Source organism: Hyaena hyaena, unplaced genomic scaffold, assembly GCF_003009895.1.
Source record: "Hyaena hyaena isolate Hyena2069 unplaced genomic scaffold, ASM300989v1 scaffold_66, whole genome shotgun sequence".
Taxonomy (NCBI): Eukaryota; Metazoa; Chordata; class Mammalia; order Carnivora; family Hyaenidae; genus Hyaena; species Hyaena hyaena.
In genome coordinates this window covers 3,104,740-3,119,838 of record NW_024080696.1, presented here as the reverse complement: position 1 = coordinate 3,119,838, position 15,099 = coordinate 3,104,740, and the positions used below count along the sequence as shown (strand labels likewise).

At 42.3% G+C, this 15,099-nt stretch overlaps 1 protein-coding gene across 1 annotated transcript in view; it reads right to left on the bottom strand.

The window, feature by feature from the left end:
• Window positions 1-15,099, bottom strand: part of GABRR2 (gamma-aminobutyric acid type A receptor subunit rho2) — a 43,404-nt gene that overhangs the window by 9,589 nt on the left and 18,716 nt on the right. Inside the window, exon 3 of the mRNA XM_039232176.1 lies at window positions 398-465. Within this exon, the coding sequence (XP_039088107.1) occupies window positions 398-465 (68 nt within the window). The remainder of the gene's footprint in view (window positions 1-397; window positions 466-15,099) is intronic.

Below are 15,099 nucleotides of genomic sequence, written 5' to 3'. Positions count from 1 at the left end.
ATGCTCAAGGCAGGCACTGAAGAGCAAAGCTGCAGAATTTCTGTCTGAAAATGTCCACCTCCCATGCTCCTCCAAGTGTGGTTCTTCTGACCAGTCACATCACTTGAGGAGTGTGTTCAAAATGTACGGGGCTGAGCCCCACTCCCAGAAACTCTGGTTCAGAAAGCCTAGGGTGGGGCCCAGGAATCTGCATTTAACCGACTCCCCAAGTTGAGAACCCCTGCTCTAGGTTTCACTGCACCTGAGCCAACTGAGTCCCAGTTTTATTCCCTGCGGCCCCTGCTCCACCAACCAGGGCACAGCCTGCATCCAGGCAGCCCCACCAGCCACAGGTGCTCCCAGAACCTTAACCCCAGGACCTTGTACCAAAGGCTGCCCCGCCAAGGGCACTGCATACCATGTCCACTTCCGAGATGCTATCCAGGCTCTCCACCTGCACGTCCACACCCACCGGGATAGCAGGGCCTGCAGAAGAGCAAAGACAGCGGGTGAAGGCACATTTCCATCTACCAGTGGGTCAATGACCCCAAGCTCCTTCCTGGGGAAAGCCTGAGTGGAGCAGAGGTGAGACAGTGGCTTGAATTCTATGAGGCTTTTTACTTGTTATTTCCTGACATGTTGGGTGCCTCAGCTTTCTTCCTGAGGGCGGGGCTTGAGTCTGCCTTATGTTGTCTTTCCTGAGCCAAGGAGAATGGTTAACCCCTTCTTGTCGGATGAATCGATGAGCTCGATGAGCTGGGTTACTACGTTCTACATCCCAGGGCTATCTCTGTAGGGTCAAGGGAATAATGCTCTAGTGTCTGAGTAGGGCTCCTGGTCAATTGTCCTCCTGGGACATCGACAGAGGACAGATGATGCCAAGTAGCCTCTGATGAGGGCTTGGGACACCTGCATGCCCTGGGCTAGATTTTTTCAATTAGTCAAACTCTACCTACAGAGGACCTAACAGATAACTGAGATCCTGCCCTCTAGAAGTCTTCAGTCTAGTGTGACAAGATCTCTGTGCAGTTCGATCACGGCAAAAGACATTACCATACAATATTTTTAAATCCTTTCAGGTCAGGTCAGATGAGAAGTAGGAGAGTACATAGCACAGGGGCTTGACCCTCAATTCCATCCGGCCCGTGGCAAGATTTCCAAAACCATGTTTCATGGTGGGTCTATCTGTGACTTCCTGTTCTTTTTCCTGGGCTGGATAATGGTTACATTCACTTTGTGACAACTTAGTGGGCTGTCCACTTACAATTTATGTACTTCTGGGTGTATGTTATACTTCCATAAAATGTTTCTTAGATTTTAATATATTTTTTAAACCTAGAATGGGGAAACCCAAAAGCCTGTGTTTGTCAAGCATATTAACAAATGCTATTATAGTCATCGACAAAAAATATCTCTGAGAGAGTCAGGTGGCACCTGGGCAGAGGGCATGAGACCAGCCCGGCGGCCCTGGGAGCCTCAAACCCTGGCTAGCTGGTGTGGGACCAGGGCATGCTGACCCACTGTGGTCTGAGAACCTTGGGGTGGCTGGGGGAGTCTGGGTCTTAGGAATGAGAAGGTCTGGAAGGCACCAAGACTTTGGTCACAGGCTGGAAAAGAGGACCAGAGACTCTGACGTGTAACCAGAAGCCTCAGTCCTCAGTTCCACCCCAAGCTGGGGAGCCACAGGTCCTCATGGAGGTAGCCCAGAGCATTGGATGGGCTCATCAACTCTCTCAAGTTTCCCCCGTACACCTGCTAATACTTGCAATCCCACCATTAAAGATTCGTTTTTTGACTGAGCCTAATAGAACATTTTATTTTATCACTATAAAACAAGCATTTTATTTGTCACTATCAGGATTTAATGGATATCTTCTATGTTCTGAAACATGAAAGTAAATGAGTACCATGCTTTATTTTTTATTTTTACTTTTTCCCTTCTCACATAAATCAGGGTGTAAGCTGATCTTTTTATTTTCTCGTAGTTTTCAACTGATGGCTTAGTCATCAGGGCCCATGAGAAGGCCCTGCTCTAACAGCTGTGTTCTCCTTTTATTCCAGGCTCCCGGGGTGCTTTGAAGGTGCCAGAGTGGAATGGTCAGTGTGGAAGGAGGCCTCCTCCTAGGGCTGACCAGTCTGCCTTTCTCCCCCAGGGGGCTTATAACATGAGGGAGAGTCTGCAGGCAGCCTGGCCAGGGTCCTCTCCTAGTACACAGGCCCTGCTCCCTTTCACGGGGCTATGTTCCCCCAGCATTGCCATTGGGGAAGTGGGGCTGGTTAATTTCTTCATCCGCTGGATGCTTTGTTAGCCAGAGATGTTAAAACAGCCCAGAGTCTGAGCTCCTAACCCTGGCAGTACTGTCTCTCGTGGACATGTGCTGTACTTGACCGGCTCTCCTTTCCCCTCTCTCCCTTTCTCTAAGGTGCCATGTGATCTGCAACATCCAGTGGTTCCAAGAACCAAAGGAAAGAAACAATATAGCCATCATCCTCTTTGGACCTACTTCCCAGTGGCCTGGTTTTCAGATAATGGGCACAGTGTTTGAATAGGAGCTGGTTTTGGCAAAGGACATTTTCAAGATAAAATATATCAGCTTGCTTGGAGTCTGTTACTGTGTCTCTCTGTTCTCAGGGCCTGCCCTGCTCTCCACAGCTGCCCTAAGAGAAATGTGATAATGCCTGTGAGGATGAGGTCAGTGCTCCAGAGGTACTGCCCACGTGGGAGTGCAGGTCAAGTTCTCAGGAGACGTGGGTCATTGGAGGTAAACAATGTGTGTGTTCAGGAGGCTCTAATGCTGTATTCCCAGGGACTCACATCTCAAGTTTGAACGGAACCAGCAGCCCTACCCTCCTTGGTCTGAGTGCAGTGGGGTTGATCTTTGCCTTTGACCTGCCCTAGTAGGGCTAATGCTTCCAGGCTCTTCTGAACTCTCTATTGTGTGGCCCTTCCTAACATGATTTTGGGAGAAAGTTTTCCTAATTACTAGATTTTTTTCCTCCTTCTGTGAACATTTTTATGTTTTGCATAGGACTGGGGCCCATAAAGAGAAAGAAAAGTCTAGTTAAATTAAGGGGGCATTCATGCCGTGGCCTCTTCATGCTGCTATGGGTTTTTCTGCATAAAGAGAAGGATTTAGTAAGCTAAACAGAAGTCACCGGTAGGATTTCATGCAGTATAGCCAGTGAGATGACAAATTCAAGGCAGCATAAAGGAGATACCTGTGTAGTCAAGCATTTTCCTGGCTTTTAGCCTTTCTACCATTATTTCTCCTCACATGGTCCTAAAAAGCACACATTAGGAATTTATCCATTTTTGAAATTAAGATATATGTCATTTCTTCCTCACTGACTCCAAGAATAAATATGAGACAGAATTCTCAGACAAACTAAAACAGAATTTGCCAACATGTGTCCTGGCCTAAATGAAGGGATCATTTCAAGCCAAAGGAATGTGATCCCAGAGGGAAAGCTTAAGATGCAAAAATGAATAAAGAAGAACAAAAATAGTAAACATATGCATAATTCTAAGTAAGCACTGACTATATAATATAATATATTATTTTATTTTATTTTAAATTTTATTTAAAACAATTTTTAATGTTTATTTTTGAAGGAAAGAAAGACAGAGCATGAGTGGGGGAGGGACAGAGAGAGGTAGACACAGAATCCGAAGCAGACTCCAGTCTCCGAGCTGTCAGCACAGAGCCCAACGCAGGGCCTGAAATGGTAAACCTTGAGATCATGACCTGAGCCGCAGTCAAACGCTTAACTGACTGAGTCACCCAGGCGCCTCATAAGACAATAGATATAATATATTGTGGAAATGAAAAAACTAAACAGAAATGCAAGCAAAAATAACATTTAAGTGAGAAGGGGGAATAAAGGGAGCAAAAGTTATGAGGTCTTTGCATTGTCTGGGAGAAAAGTAAAAGTAGCTAATTAACGTATTAGGATGATAAGCCAAGAGTTCATGTTGTTTTCTGGAAAGCCACTGGCAAATATTAAGAGTAGGCGTGTTCAAAACTAAAATAGGAAAGCCAAAATAGGAATAACCAAAAATAATCAATCCACAAGAAAACAAGAAAGGGAAGAGAAAAAGAAAGAACATAAAATTGGTTGGACAATAAAAAAGACATAATAGGATGATAGATTTAAAGCCAATATAAAAATTATTCATGAGTAAAAGTGGACTAAATGCGCCAATGAACAAACATACTTTGTCCAATGTGATAATTCAGAAATGCTAAAAGTTTGTCAGATGGGATTAAGATACAAAACCCTTTATGTAGAAACTAATTTGACAATCAACTATTTGTAAAAAAAAAAAAACAAAAAACAAGATACAAAACCCAGTATTACGCTGTTCAAAAAGACACACTGAAAATATAAGATACAGAAAAGTAGAACATGAAAGGATGCAAAAGATAAGACATTCAAATACTAACGAAAAGAAAACGGGTGTAGCTGTATTATATCAAATAAATTTGACAGAGAAAGAGAAATAAAAGGGGTATTTAGTAATAATAAATTACTCAATTCACCAACAAAATATACACATAAATTTGTGTGCATTTACTGATATAACCTCAGAATGCAAAAATTAAAAGTGGACATAATGAAGGAGAAACAGACAAATTTACATTTATAGGAGGAGATTTTAATACATCTCTCTCAGAATTTATAAAACAGGCAGACCAAAAAAATACCAGTAAGGACACATAAGATTAAAACATTTAACAAACTTGGCATAATGGACATATGTAGGACAATGAATGCAAAAGCTATATAATAAACATTCATTTGGTTTTTTTTTAATTTCTTATATTTATTTATTTTTGAGAGACAGAGAGCATCCCAGGGAGGGGCAGAGAGAGAAGGAGACACAGATTCCGAGGCAGGCTCCAGGCTCTGAACAAGCTGTCAGCACGGAGCCCAAGGCAGAGCTCAAACCCATGAACCGTGAGATCATGACCTGAGCCAAAGTCGGCTACTCAACCGACTGAGCCACCCAGGCGCCCTGATTCTTAAGCACCAGTGAATGGTTACAAAAATTTATTTTATTTTTTTTATTTATTATTATTTTTTTTTATTTCTAGGAGAGAGAGAGAGAGAGACAGCGTGAGCAGGGGAGGGTCAGAGAGAGAGGGAGTCAACAGACTGAAACAGGCTCCAGGCTCTGAGCTGGCAGTCAGCACAGAGCCCGACGCGGGGCCCGAACCCACGAACCGTGAGATCATGACCTAAGCGAAAGTCGGACGCTTAACCGACTAAGCCACCCAGGCGCCCCACAAAAATTTATTATATACAGTGCTAAAGAGTAATTTTAACAAATTTTAAAGGGCAAGAATTTATATAAACTATGAATTCAATGGATACTAGAAATTAATAACAAAAATATATCTAGAAAATCTCCATACATTTGAAAATTAAGCAATATACTTCTGGAAAACCTGATGGGTCAGTGAAGACACTATAATGAAAATTTTAACGAAATGATTTAAAAAACACTACACATCAAAACTCATAGGGGCGGCTGAGTGGCTCAGTCAGTTAAGCATCCGACTTCAGCTCAGGTCATGATGTTGTGGTTTTTGAGTTCAAGCCCCGCATTGGGCTCTGTGCTGACAACTCAGAGCCTGGAGTCTCCTTCAGATTCTGTGTCTCCCCCCTCTCTCTGCCCCTCTCCTGCTCCTGCTCTGTCTCTCTCTGTCTCTCAATAATAAATAAAAACAAGGGACGCCTGGGGTGGCTCAGTCGATTAAGTGTCTGGCTTCAGCTCAGGTCATGATCTCACGGTTCGGTTCGTGGGTTTGAGCCCTCTGTCGGGCTCTGTGCTAACGCCTAGCTCAGAGCCTGGAGTCTCTTTCAGATTCTGTGTCTCCCTCTCTCTCTGACCCTCCCCTGCTCACGCTGTCAATCTCTCTCACTCTCAGAAATAAACATTAAAAAATTTAAAAAAACATAATAAATAAAAACGTTTAAAAATTTTAAAAAATTCATGCAATGCAGGCTAAGTGTTTTTCATAGGAAAATGTATAACCTTAACTATCATCTCAGAAAAGAAGAAATACTTAAATTCAATAAGCTAAGCATCCATCTTTAAAACTTAGGAAAAGAAAAAGCAATTTAAGTAGACAGAAGGAAATAATACAAGTAAAAATAGGAAGTATTGAAATAGAAAACACACAACTGAAAGGATGCTGTTAAAGCCAAATATTGGTTTTTTGAAAACACTGGTAAAACTGATAAAATTCTAAAAAGATTGGTCTTGCAAAAAGGAAAGCAAAAATAGCCACCATCAGGAATGAAAAGTTATCACTATATATGCTAAAAACAAGAAAAAGATTAAAAGAATTGCCAATAACCTTTAAAATTTATATGAGGGGAGCCCGGGAGGCTCAGTCAGTTAAGTGTCTGACTCTTGACTCTTGATTTTAGCTCAGGTCATGATCTCACAGTCATGAGATTGAGTTCCACATTGCGTCAGGCTCTGTGCTGGGCAAGGAGCCTGATTAAGATTCTCTCTCTCCCTTTCCCTCTGCCCTTGTCCCTCCAAAAACAGACACACAGACTGGTAAATAAATAAATAAATAAATAAATAAATAAATAAAATTTAGATGAAATGATCAAATTCCCAGGAATATATATCAGTCAACACTGATAAAAAGAGAAATACCAAAACCTGAAAAGTCCTATAACTATTTTAAAAATGGAGTCTTTTTTTTTAATAGTTTCTTGTCAAGTTGGTTTCCATATAACACCCAGTGCTCATCCCCACAAGGCCTTCCTCCATGCCCATCACTCCCCTTCCCCTCCCCGCCACTCCCATCAGCCCTCAGTTTCTTCTCGGCATTCAAGAGTCTCTCATGGTTTGCCTCCCTCCCTCTCCCCCGCTATGTTTCCTCTTTTTCTCCCCCATGGTCCTCTGTTAAGTTCTTCCTAATCCTCCTATACGTGCAAACATAGGGTATCTGTCCTTCTCTGCCTGACTTACCTTGCTCAGCATAACACCCTCAAGGTCCATCCATGTTGCTACACGTGGCCAGATTTCATGCTTTCTCATTGCCATGTAGTATTCCATGGTATAGATAAACCACATCTTCTTGATCCATTCGTCCGTTGGTGGACACTTAGGCTCTTTCCATGTTTTGGCTATTGTTGAGAGTGCTGCTATGAACATTGGGGTACATGTGCCCCTATGCATCAGCACTCCTGGATCCCTTGGGTAAATTCCTAGCAGTGGTACTGCTGGGTCCTAGGGGAGTTCTATTGTTAATTTTTTGAGGAATCTCCACACTGTTTTCCAGAGGGGCTGCACCAGTTTACATTCCCACCAAAAGTGTGGGAGGGTGCCCGTTTCTCCACATCCTCGCCAGCATCTAGAGTTCTCTGATTTGCTCATTTTAGCCACTCTGATTGGCGTGAGATGGTATCTCAGTGTGGTTTTGATTTGTATTCCCCTGATGAGGAGGGATAAGAGTCTTTAATTTAAATTTTCCCACAAAGAAAATGATAGGTCCAGATGACTTCACCAGCAAATTCTAGCAAAGTTTTAGGAGGAAAAAACACCAATCTTACATAAACTCTTCCAGAGAATATCAAAAGAATATTTAAAAAATCAAAATCCATGTCAAAAGATGTCAAATTATTTGATGAAGTCAGAACAAGAGCTGCACGAGAAGGCAAAATTACCAGTCAGTGTCACTCATGAACATAGAATCAAAGCTCCTAAACAAAATAGTAACAGATCACATCCAGCAATATAATTTTTTAAAAAAGATAAATCCCTTCTACATCAGGTTTATTCCAGGAATGCAAGGTTGTTTTCACATTGAAAAATCAATCTAAGATTTCCAACGTTGAGTAATAGCAAGCTAAATAATTCACACTAACATTTCTACTGAAAACTAAAACGCTGGGCCAAATATAAAAATTTCTTTCTGAAGACTTTGATATTAACAAAATAAACCTAGATGAGGATGTGAGAGGGAAGCAGAGTCCCAAGGAGGTATGTTCAGTGTTTGGACCCACTTCTCCTGGGGGCATCCATCTGCCAGCTCAGGAAGGTAACTGAGAAGCTGAAGGATGCTTTTGATGATTTCCGGAAGCTTCTGGACTGGGATTAGAATCCAGGGCCCACCAAGCAGGATGCTCTACCTTAGGATCCCCAAAAGTACACCCTAGCAGGGAAGGTAGATAGGCTCTTGCAGGATATGCAGCTCAGCTTCAAATCACATCAATCCCTACCAGTAGGTTAGAGTTATCTGGAGTGGTAGTGGCCTCAGGCAGCACAGAGTATTCATGCTACACATACCTGGTGTAAATAAGCAGAAATCCACTCTGGAGGAAGATAACACCATCCCACATGTTATCTTCAATTATTTCTATTAAAAATATTGTAAATATATAGTTCATAATAAAAAACACCCAGGCACACAAGAAAATAAGACACACACAACAACCAGCAGAAAAAAAGTAGAGAATGGGAACAAGGGGCTTTAGATATATCAACTTTAAATATTTAGATATATCAACTTTAAAATATCTTAGTGTGGGGTGCTTGAGTGGCTCATTGGTTAAACATCCAACTTCGACCTAGGTCATGATCTCAGCATCCTGAGCCCTGCGTCATCAGTCTCTGTGCTGACAGTTCTCCCTCTCTACCCCTCTCCCCCCCTTCTCTCTCTCTCAATAGTAATAAACTCTAAAAAATTTAATTTAAAAAATAAAATGTCTTATTGTACTAAGTGAAAGAGATTAAAAAATTAAGATTTAGAAATTCTGCATAAAACTGTAAACTATAAAAACAGAATCAATCAATATAAACTTCCATATTAGCTGAAAAAGCCTTTGCCATTTATGATTTTTTTGAAAACATGGGAATAGAAGGGGACTTCCTTAATCTGCAAAGAGATAACTACCAAAAATAGCCACAGTAAATATCATATTTAATGGTAAACTGTTGTAAGTTTTCTTTTAATACTGAGAATGGGATGAGAATGTCTATAAATACCATTTCTATTCAATATTGTATGGAAAGGACTAGACAGCACAAGACAGGCAAGAAATGAGAAAAAGTTATGATGACTGGAAAAAAGAAACAAAAGTGCCATTATTTGTATAGTATTGGACGTATAATTTTTTAATTTAGCAGATAAGTTATTAGAATTAATAAAAGATTTTAATAAGGATGTTGAATACAGAGTCAATATACAAAATTCAAAGTTAGAAAAGAAAATTTTTTCAAAAGTGCCTTTATCAATAGCATCGAATAGGTACCTAGAGATAAAGCTAACAAAATATCTGAATGTTCTCTGTGAAGTAAATAATGAGATATTGTAGAGAGAAATTAAAAGGCATGAATAAATGGAAAAATAGATCATGGTCCTGGGCTGGAAGATTCAATATTGTAAAAATATTATCCCATATTTACATACATACTCAATGATCTAATGATCTAATCAAGAGCTCATTAGATTTTCTATGGAACTTGACAAAATGATCATTAGGAAATTCAAAGCAGCCTTTCTTTAGGAAAAACGGAGTCGGAGGATGTGCCCTAGCAGGCATCATGATCTATTATAGGACTACAGTAAAGAGGAAGTTAAGAACTGGCATAAAAATGGACAAATGAGCAAAATGGAACAGAATGGAGAGTCCAGAAGCAGATATACACATTTGAGAACATTGACTCATTATTATTTTTTTTGAGAGAGAGAGAAGGAAAGAAAGAGAGAGCACGAGTAGTGGGGAGAGGCAGAGGGAGAGAGAGACAATCTCAATCAAGCAGGCTCCATGCTCAGGACAGAGTCTGACACATGGCTCAGTCCCACGACCATGAGATCGTGATCTGAGCCAAAATCAAGAATTGCACAGTCAACTGACTGAGCCACCCAGGCACCCAAGAACATTGATTTATTATTAAAATGTCACTGAAGGTGATTAGAGAAGAAATATACCTGTAAGTACTAACGCTGGGACAACTGGCAATACATATGCAAATCATGCAATATGCAAAATAGCTCCAAGTGGATTATAGATCCAAATGTGAAAAGTAAAACAAGAAAGCTCCAGAAGGTCATCAAGAGGAATATATTCTTACCTCAGGATAGCAATATACTTACTGGGACACACAAAAAACTAAGCATAAGAAAAGATCAATAGATTTACATTGAAATTGAGATTATCTGGTAGAACGAATATTTGGCATTGGAAGTCAGGACAATGGCTGCCCATGGTGAAGGACAATGACCGGGAGAGGAGACTTCTGGAAATAACTGTTTCTTGATCTAGATGCTCATCACACGAAAGTGTTCACTTTTAGATAATTCACTAAGCTGTACACTCACAATTTGTGTATTTTTCTATATATATGTTACAATTCAATAAAAAATTTCTCACTGAAGAAATCAAGAACTCCTATTCATCAAAAACCACCACTGGCAAAGAGCTCGTATGCAGAATATATACATAATTCTTAGGAGTCCCATTAAGAAAAAGTCAGACAGCCCAACACAAAAACAGGCAAGAGACTTTGAATAAACATTTTTTTAAAAAAGGGGAAGTAAATCATAGACACGTAAAATAGACATAACTCCATTCAAAACACAACGAGATAATACTACTCAATCCAGTCGAATTGATCAGAATCTCAGCTTAAGCCCTGTCTTTGTTCTAGGAGGATTTCCCCAAACCCTTAATTGAAGTTGCAGGACCCCACCATGTCCGGTTCTTTTCCTTCCAGAACACTCATCCACTCCCCCATCAACCACTGGGGAGGAGGGCTGTCTTCCTGCTTTGTCAGCCTCCAAACTCTGCACCCTCACCCCCACATATTAGAGTAGGGTGGGGCAGTGATCGTATTAATAGACAACAAGACCTGAGGTCAATGGCATGGGGTTCCTCTGAAAGTGTAGAAGGAAGAGCAAGGGGGGATGTTGTAGGCTCTGTGGTCCCACAGGTGGAGAAGAGAGGGGTCATTCACCAACTCAGATCAAGGAAGCAGGTCCCTGAGTCTCCCACTCCTGTTTCCCCCAACCAGTTTGTCAGTGAGTGGAGGGGCCACTGCTATAGGAATGAATGATCCAAATCAGAAAGTGGAAGACAAGCCCGAGAAAGCCACCTTGTCCTCACGGGGCCAGAAAACAGAACAGGCTCTGGGGCAGGATAGAGAGCCATGTCTCTGTCCCTCCGGTGCCCCAGCTGGCCTTGCATTCCCTCCTCTGCCCTCCCTAGGTACCCTTCACACCACCTTCCAGCTGTCCCTGCCTGCTTTGCCATGTCTGTGATTTGTCACTCTCCACCAGTGCCCTCATGTGGAGATCATCTGTGCAAGGCTGGCGGGGGTAGTTATCCTGAGCTCATGGAGCCCCGAGGGACAGGTGCAAGGATTCTGTGAACTTCCTGAAATTACATAAAAAGTAACTGCGCATGTGTGTGTGCATGCACGTGCAGGTGACAGAGATTGTCATTATTCTGGGAGACAAACAGATTTTCAAAGGACTCTGATCCAAAAAGGCAAAAAATAAACCCACTGTGGTAGCCAGGAGCTGGATTTTGGTCCCATCATTCACTAGCAGTGTGACCTTGGGGATACATAATTTCTCTGTGCCTCAGTTTCCTTATCTGTAAAATAGGTATAATTATATACCAACCTCATACAGTTGTCATGAAGATTGAGTGTGTTAATCCACATAAAGCCCATGTAAGGGTTTGTCATATAAGATGTCCTATAACTAGGGGCGCCTGGGTAGCTCAGTTGGTAATGTGTCCCACTCTTGATTTTGGCTCAAGTCTTGATCTCACAGTTTCATGGGTTTGAGGCCCACATTGGGCTTCCTGCTGCTGGTGCAGAGCCTGCTCGGGATTCTCTCTCTCTCCCTCTCTCTCTGCTCCTCCTCTCCTCCCCCACTTGTGCTGCCTTTCTCTCAAAATAAATAAATAAAACTTTTTAAAAACTAAAAAAAAAAGATGTTCTATTACTAGTTATATTATCACTGCCATTATTACCATGGCCTATCTCACTTACCCAGAGGGGAGAGCCTGAAACTTACTCATTGCGTTTCCCTGAGCACTCACAGAACAGAGAGCCTGGCCTGAAGAGGACTTAATACACGCTGGAGGAAGGAATGACTGCCAACCCCTTAGCCCTGCTGTCTAGACACTGAGGGGCCACACTGTAGACCCGACTCCCCAAGGGAATCACAGGTACCCATGGGGTTCTGTCGGCCACACCAGCATCACTGCCACTGTCCCTGGATTCCACACGGCCAAACTCCAGTCCTGGGCTGTCACCCAGCCCTAGCCACAGGTGAAGCGCGGCTTCGCTCACCTCCAGCAGTGAGCAGAAATAAACTGCTCCAGACTGTGCCACAGGATAAAACAGGGAAGCCCAACAACAGAAAAATCTCTGTGGGCCACACTCGAAGAGGGGCTGGCCATTATTAGTGATGTGTGCTCCCAGGTACTAAGGAGTTACAACTTGCCACATTAAAGGGAGAGAAAAGCACATCAAGGGTGTGTTCAAAGAAATGCTGTGGTCAGTGAATTCATCAGGCTCGTGTGGCAGTATCTTTTTTTTAAAATTAATTAATTAATTTTTAAATTCCAGTATAGTTAACATACAGTGTTATATTGGTTTCAGCCGCACAATATAGTGATTCCACACTTCCATACTCTACTCAGTGCTCATCAAGATAAGTGTGCTCTTAATGGTCTTCACCTATTCTACCCATCCCCCACTCACCTCCCTCTGGTAACCGTCTCTTTGTTCTCTATAGGTAAGAGTCTGTTTTTTTGTTTCTTTTTTCCCTTTGTTTTTTAAATTCCACGTCTGAGTAAAATTATATAGTATTTGTCTTTCTCTGACTGATTTATTTCACTTAGTATTATACTCTATAGTTCCATCCATGTTGTTGTATTTGGTAATATTTCATTCTTTTTTATGGATGAATAACTGAATAATATTCCACTATATATATAAATATACACACACACCATATGTATATACTATATAATATATATGCCTTTTCTTCTTTATCCATTCATCTATTGAGGGACATTTGGGCTGCTTCCATAATTTGGCAATTGTGAATAATGCTGCAATAAACATAGGGGTGCCTATATCTTTTTGAATTAGTGTTTTCACTTTCTTTGGTTAAACACCCAGTAGTGGAATTACTGAATCATATGGTAGTTCTATTTTTAATTTTTTGAAGAATCTCTGTAATATTTTCCATAGTTTACATTCCCACCAACAGTACATGAGGGTTCCTTTTTCTCCACATCCTCACCAACACCTGTTGCTTCTTCTGGTTTTGAGTTTAGTCATTCTGACAGGTGTGAGGTGGTACCTCATTGTGGTTTTGATTTGCATTTCCCTGAGGATCAGGGATGTTGAGTGTGTTTCCACTTGTCTGCTGGCCATCTGGATGTCTTCTTTGGAGAAATAGCTATTTATGTCTTCTGTCATCTGGCGGTATCTTTTCAAAGATACTATCTTTTTAAAGTCTTTTCGAAGCCTCTTTTTATAATGAAATCTTCTCAGACTTGTAGTAAAATTAATTGAAACAAACAAAAAAACCAAGACCTTAAGGTTGGTCCCTTCAGCCTTCTTCTTCTTCTTACTTTGGTGTTTTAGGTGCCACAGTCTTACATAGGTCAGTGTCACAGCTGACTCTGAATAAGACCTTCCAGTGTACAGTGCTTCCTTTCCTGACCGCCGGGTTCATTCATTCCAGCCCACACTGCCCGTGGCCATCAGCTCGTGCAGTTGGGAATATGGAGATCAAGAAGACCCGGTTCTGTTCTCCATGAGGCTAAAATCCACTAAGGGGGACAATGAGCTCTGTTTCAGGATACCACAAAAGTGATAATGGGAACAAAGCCCAATTAATTCTAACCAAAGTCACTGTAGAACATTTTGCGAAAGAGACAGCTTTTTTTTTTTAATTTTTTTAATGTTTTATTTATTTCTAGGGGAGAGAGAGAGACAGCGCGAGCAGGGGAGGGTCAGAGAGAGAGGGAGTCACAGACTGAAACAGGCTCCAGGCTCCGAGCTGGCAGTCAGCACAGAGCCCGACGCGGGGCTCGACCCCACGAACGGCGAGATCATGACCTAAGCGAAAGTCGGACGCTTAACCGACTAAGCCACCCAGGCTCCCCAAAAGAGACAGCTTTTGATTAATTCTGATGGTGGGCACCGGAGAAAGGGTCACCATAGGGACAACGTTTGGGTTGGGCTTTGAGGCACTGGTTACTTCTAACAGGTAGTGAAGGGAAGAAAGGCATTTCAGGTTGTGTGAACAGTGTCAGGAGGTACAGGGGAGCGAGGTGGATAATGAACCCACACTTCTCGAATGTGAAAAAAGAAGGCAGCTTCTTCGACCTTTCTTGCAAAAGATCATGCCTCAAAGTGTGAAAAATTTTCAATTACCAACTAGCAGCAGGTCAGTCTAGTCCTGGTTTTAATTTCTTCTCACCTTAGGTGCTCTTGCAGCATGGAGGAGAAGACGGCCCTCGCATCCATGGTGGCTGGCCTCTGCCATGAGGTGCTTGGCCCGACCAACCCCTGGACTGGTGTCTGCTGAGATGCAACAGACTCAGTGGGTCTTTTGGCAAATCCACGCTCCTGCTTTTTGCCTCCAGTAGGAAAACCCTCCCACCTGGTGGCCTCTGTGTCCAGACCCGAGGCCTGTGCTGGTCTGCTGGTAACTTCAGCATTCTGCATCCACTCACTAAGGCAGCGTGCGCGCGCGCGCGCACACACACACACACACACACACACACACCCTCTCCCATGCTATGCCAAGGCAGTGAGCCACCAGCCTCCGTCCCCTACCACGTTCACAAAGTGCCTGGGTTCCCTTCCATTTTCCTGGGTTTTTCCACTGAGCCCTCACCTCTGCAAGGTGGAGTCAGTACACATGCCTATGACCTTTTTGCTTTACCCATCTTCCCCTACAACTCACCAGGGGGATGGACTTTCTATGTCTTCCTCCTGTCTGTCAGCAACTCCTCTTGTCCCCAGGGGCATTATGTCTCTTTAATGGCAGAGGTGGTGTCCTAGCTTCACAATGAAAACTCTCAATGAACTAAGTTGGCATGGCTCTTGATATGGGA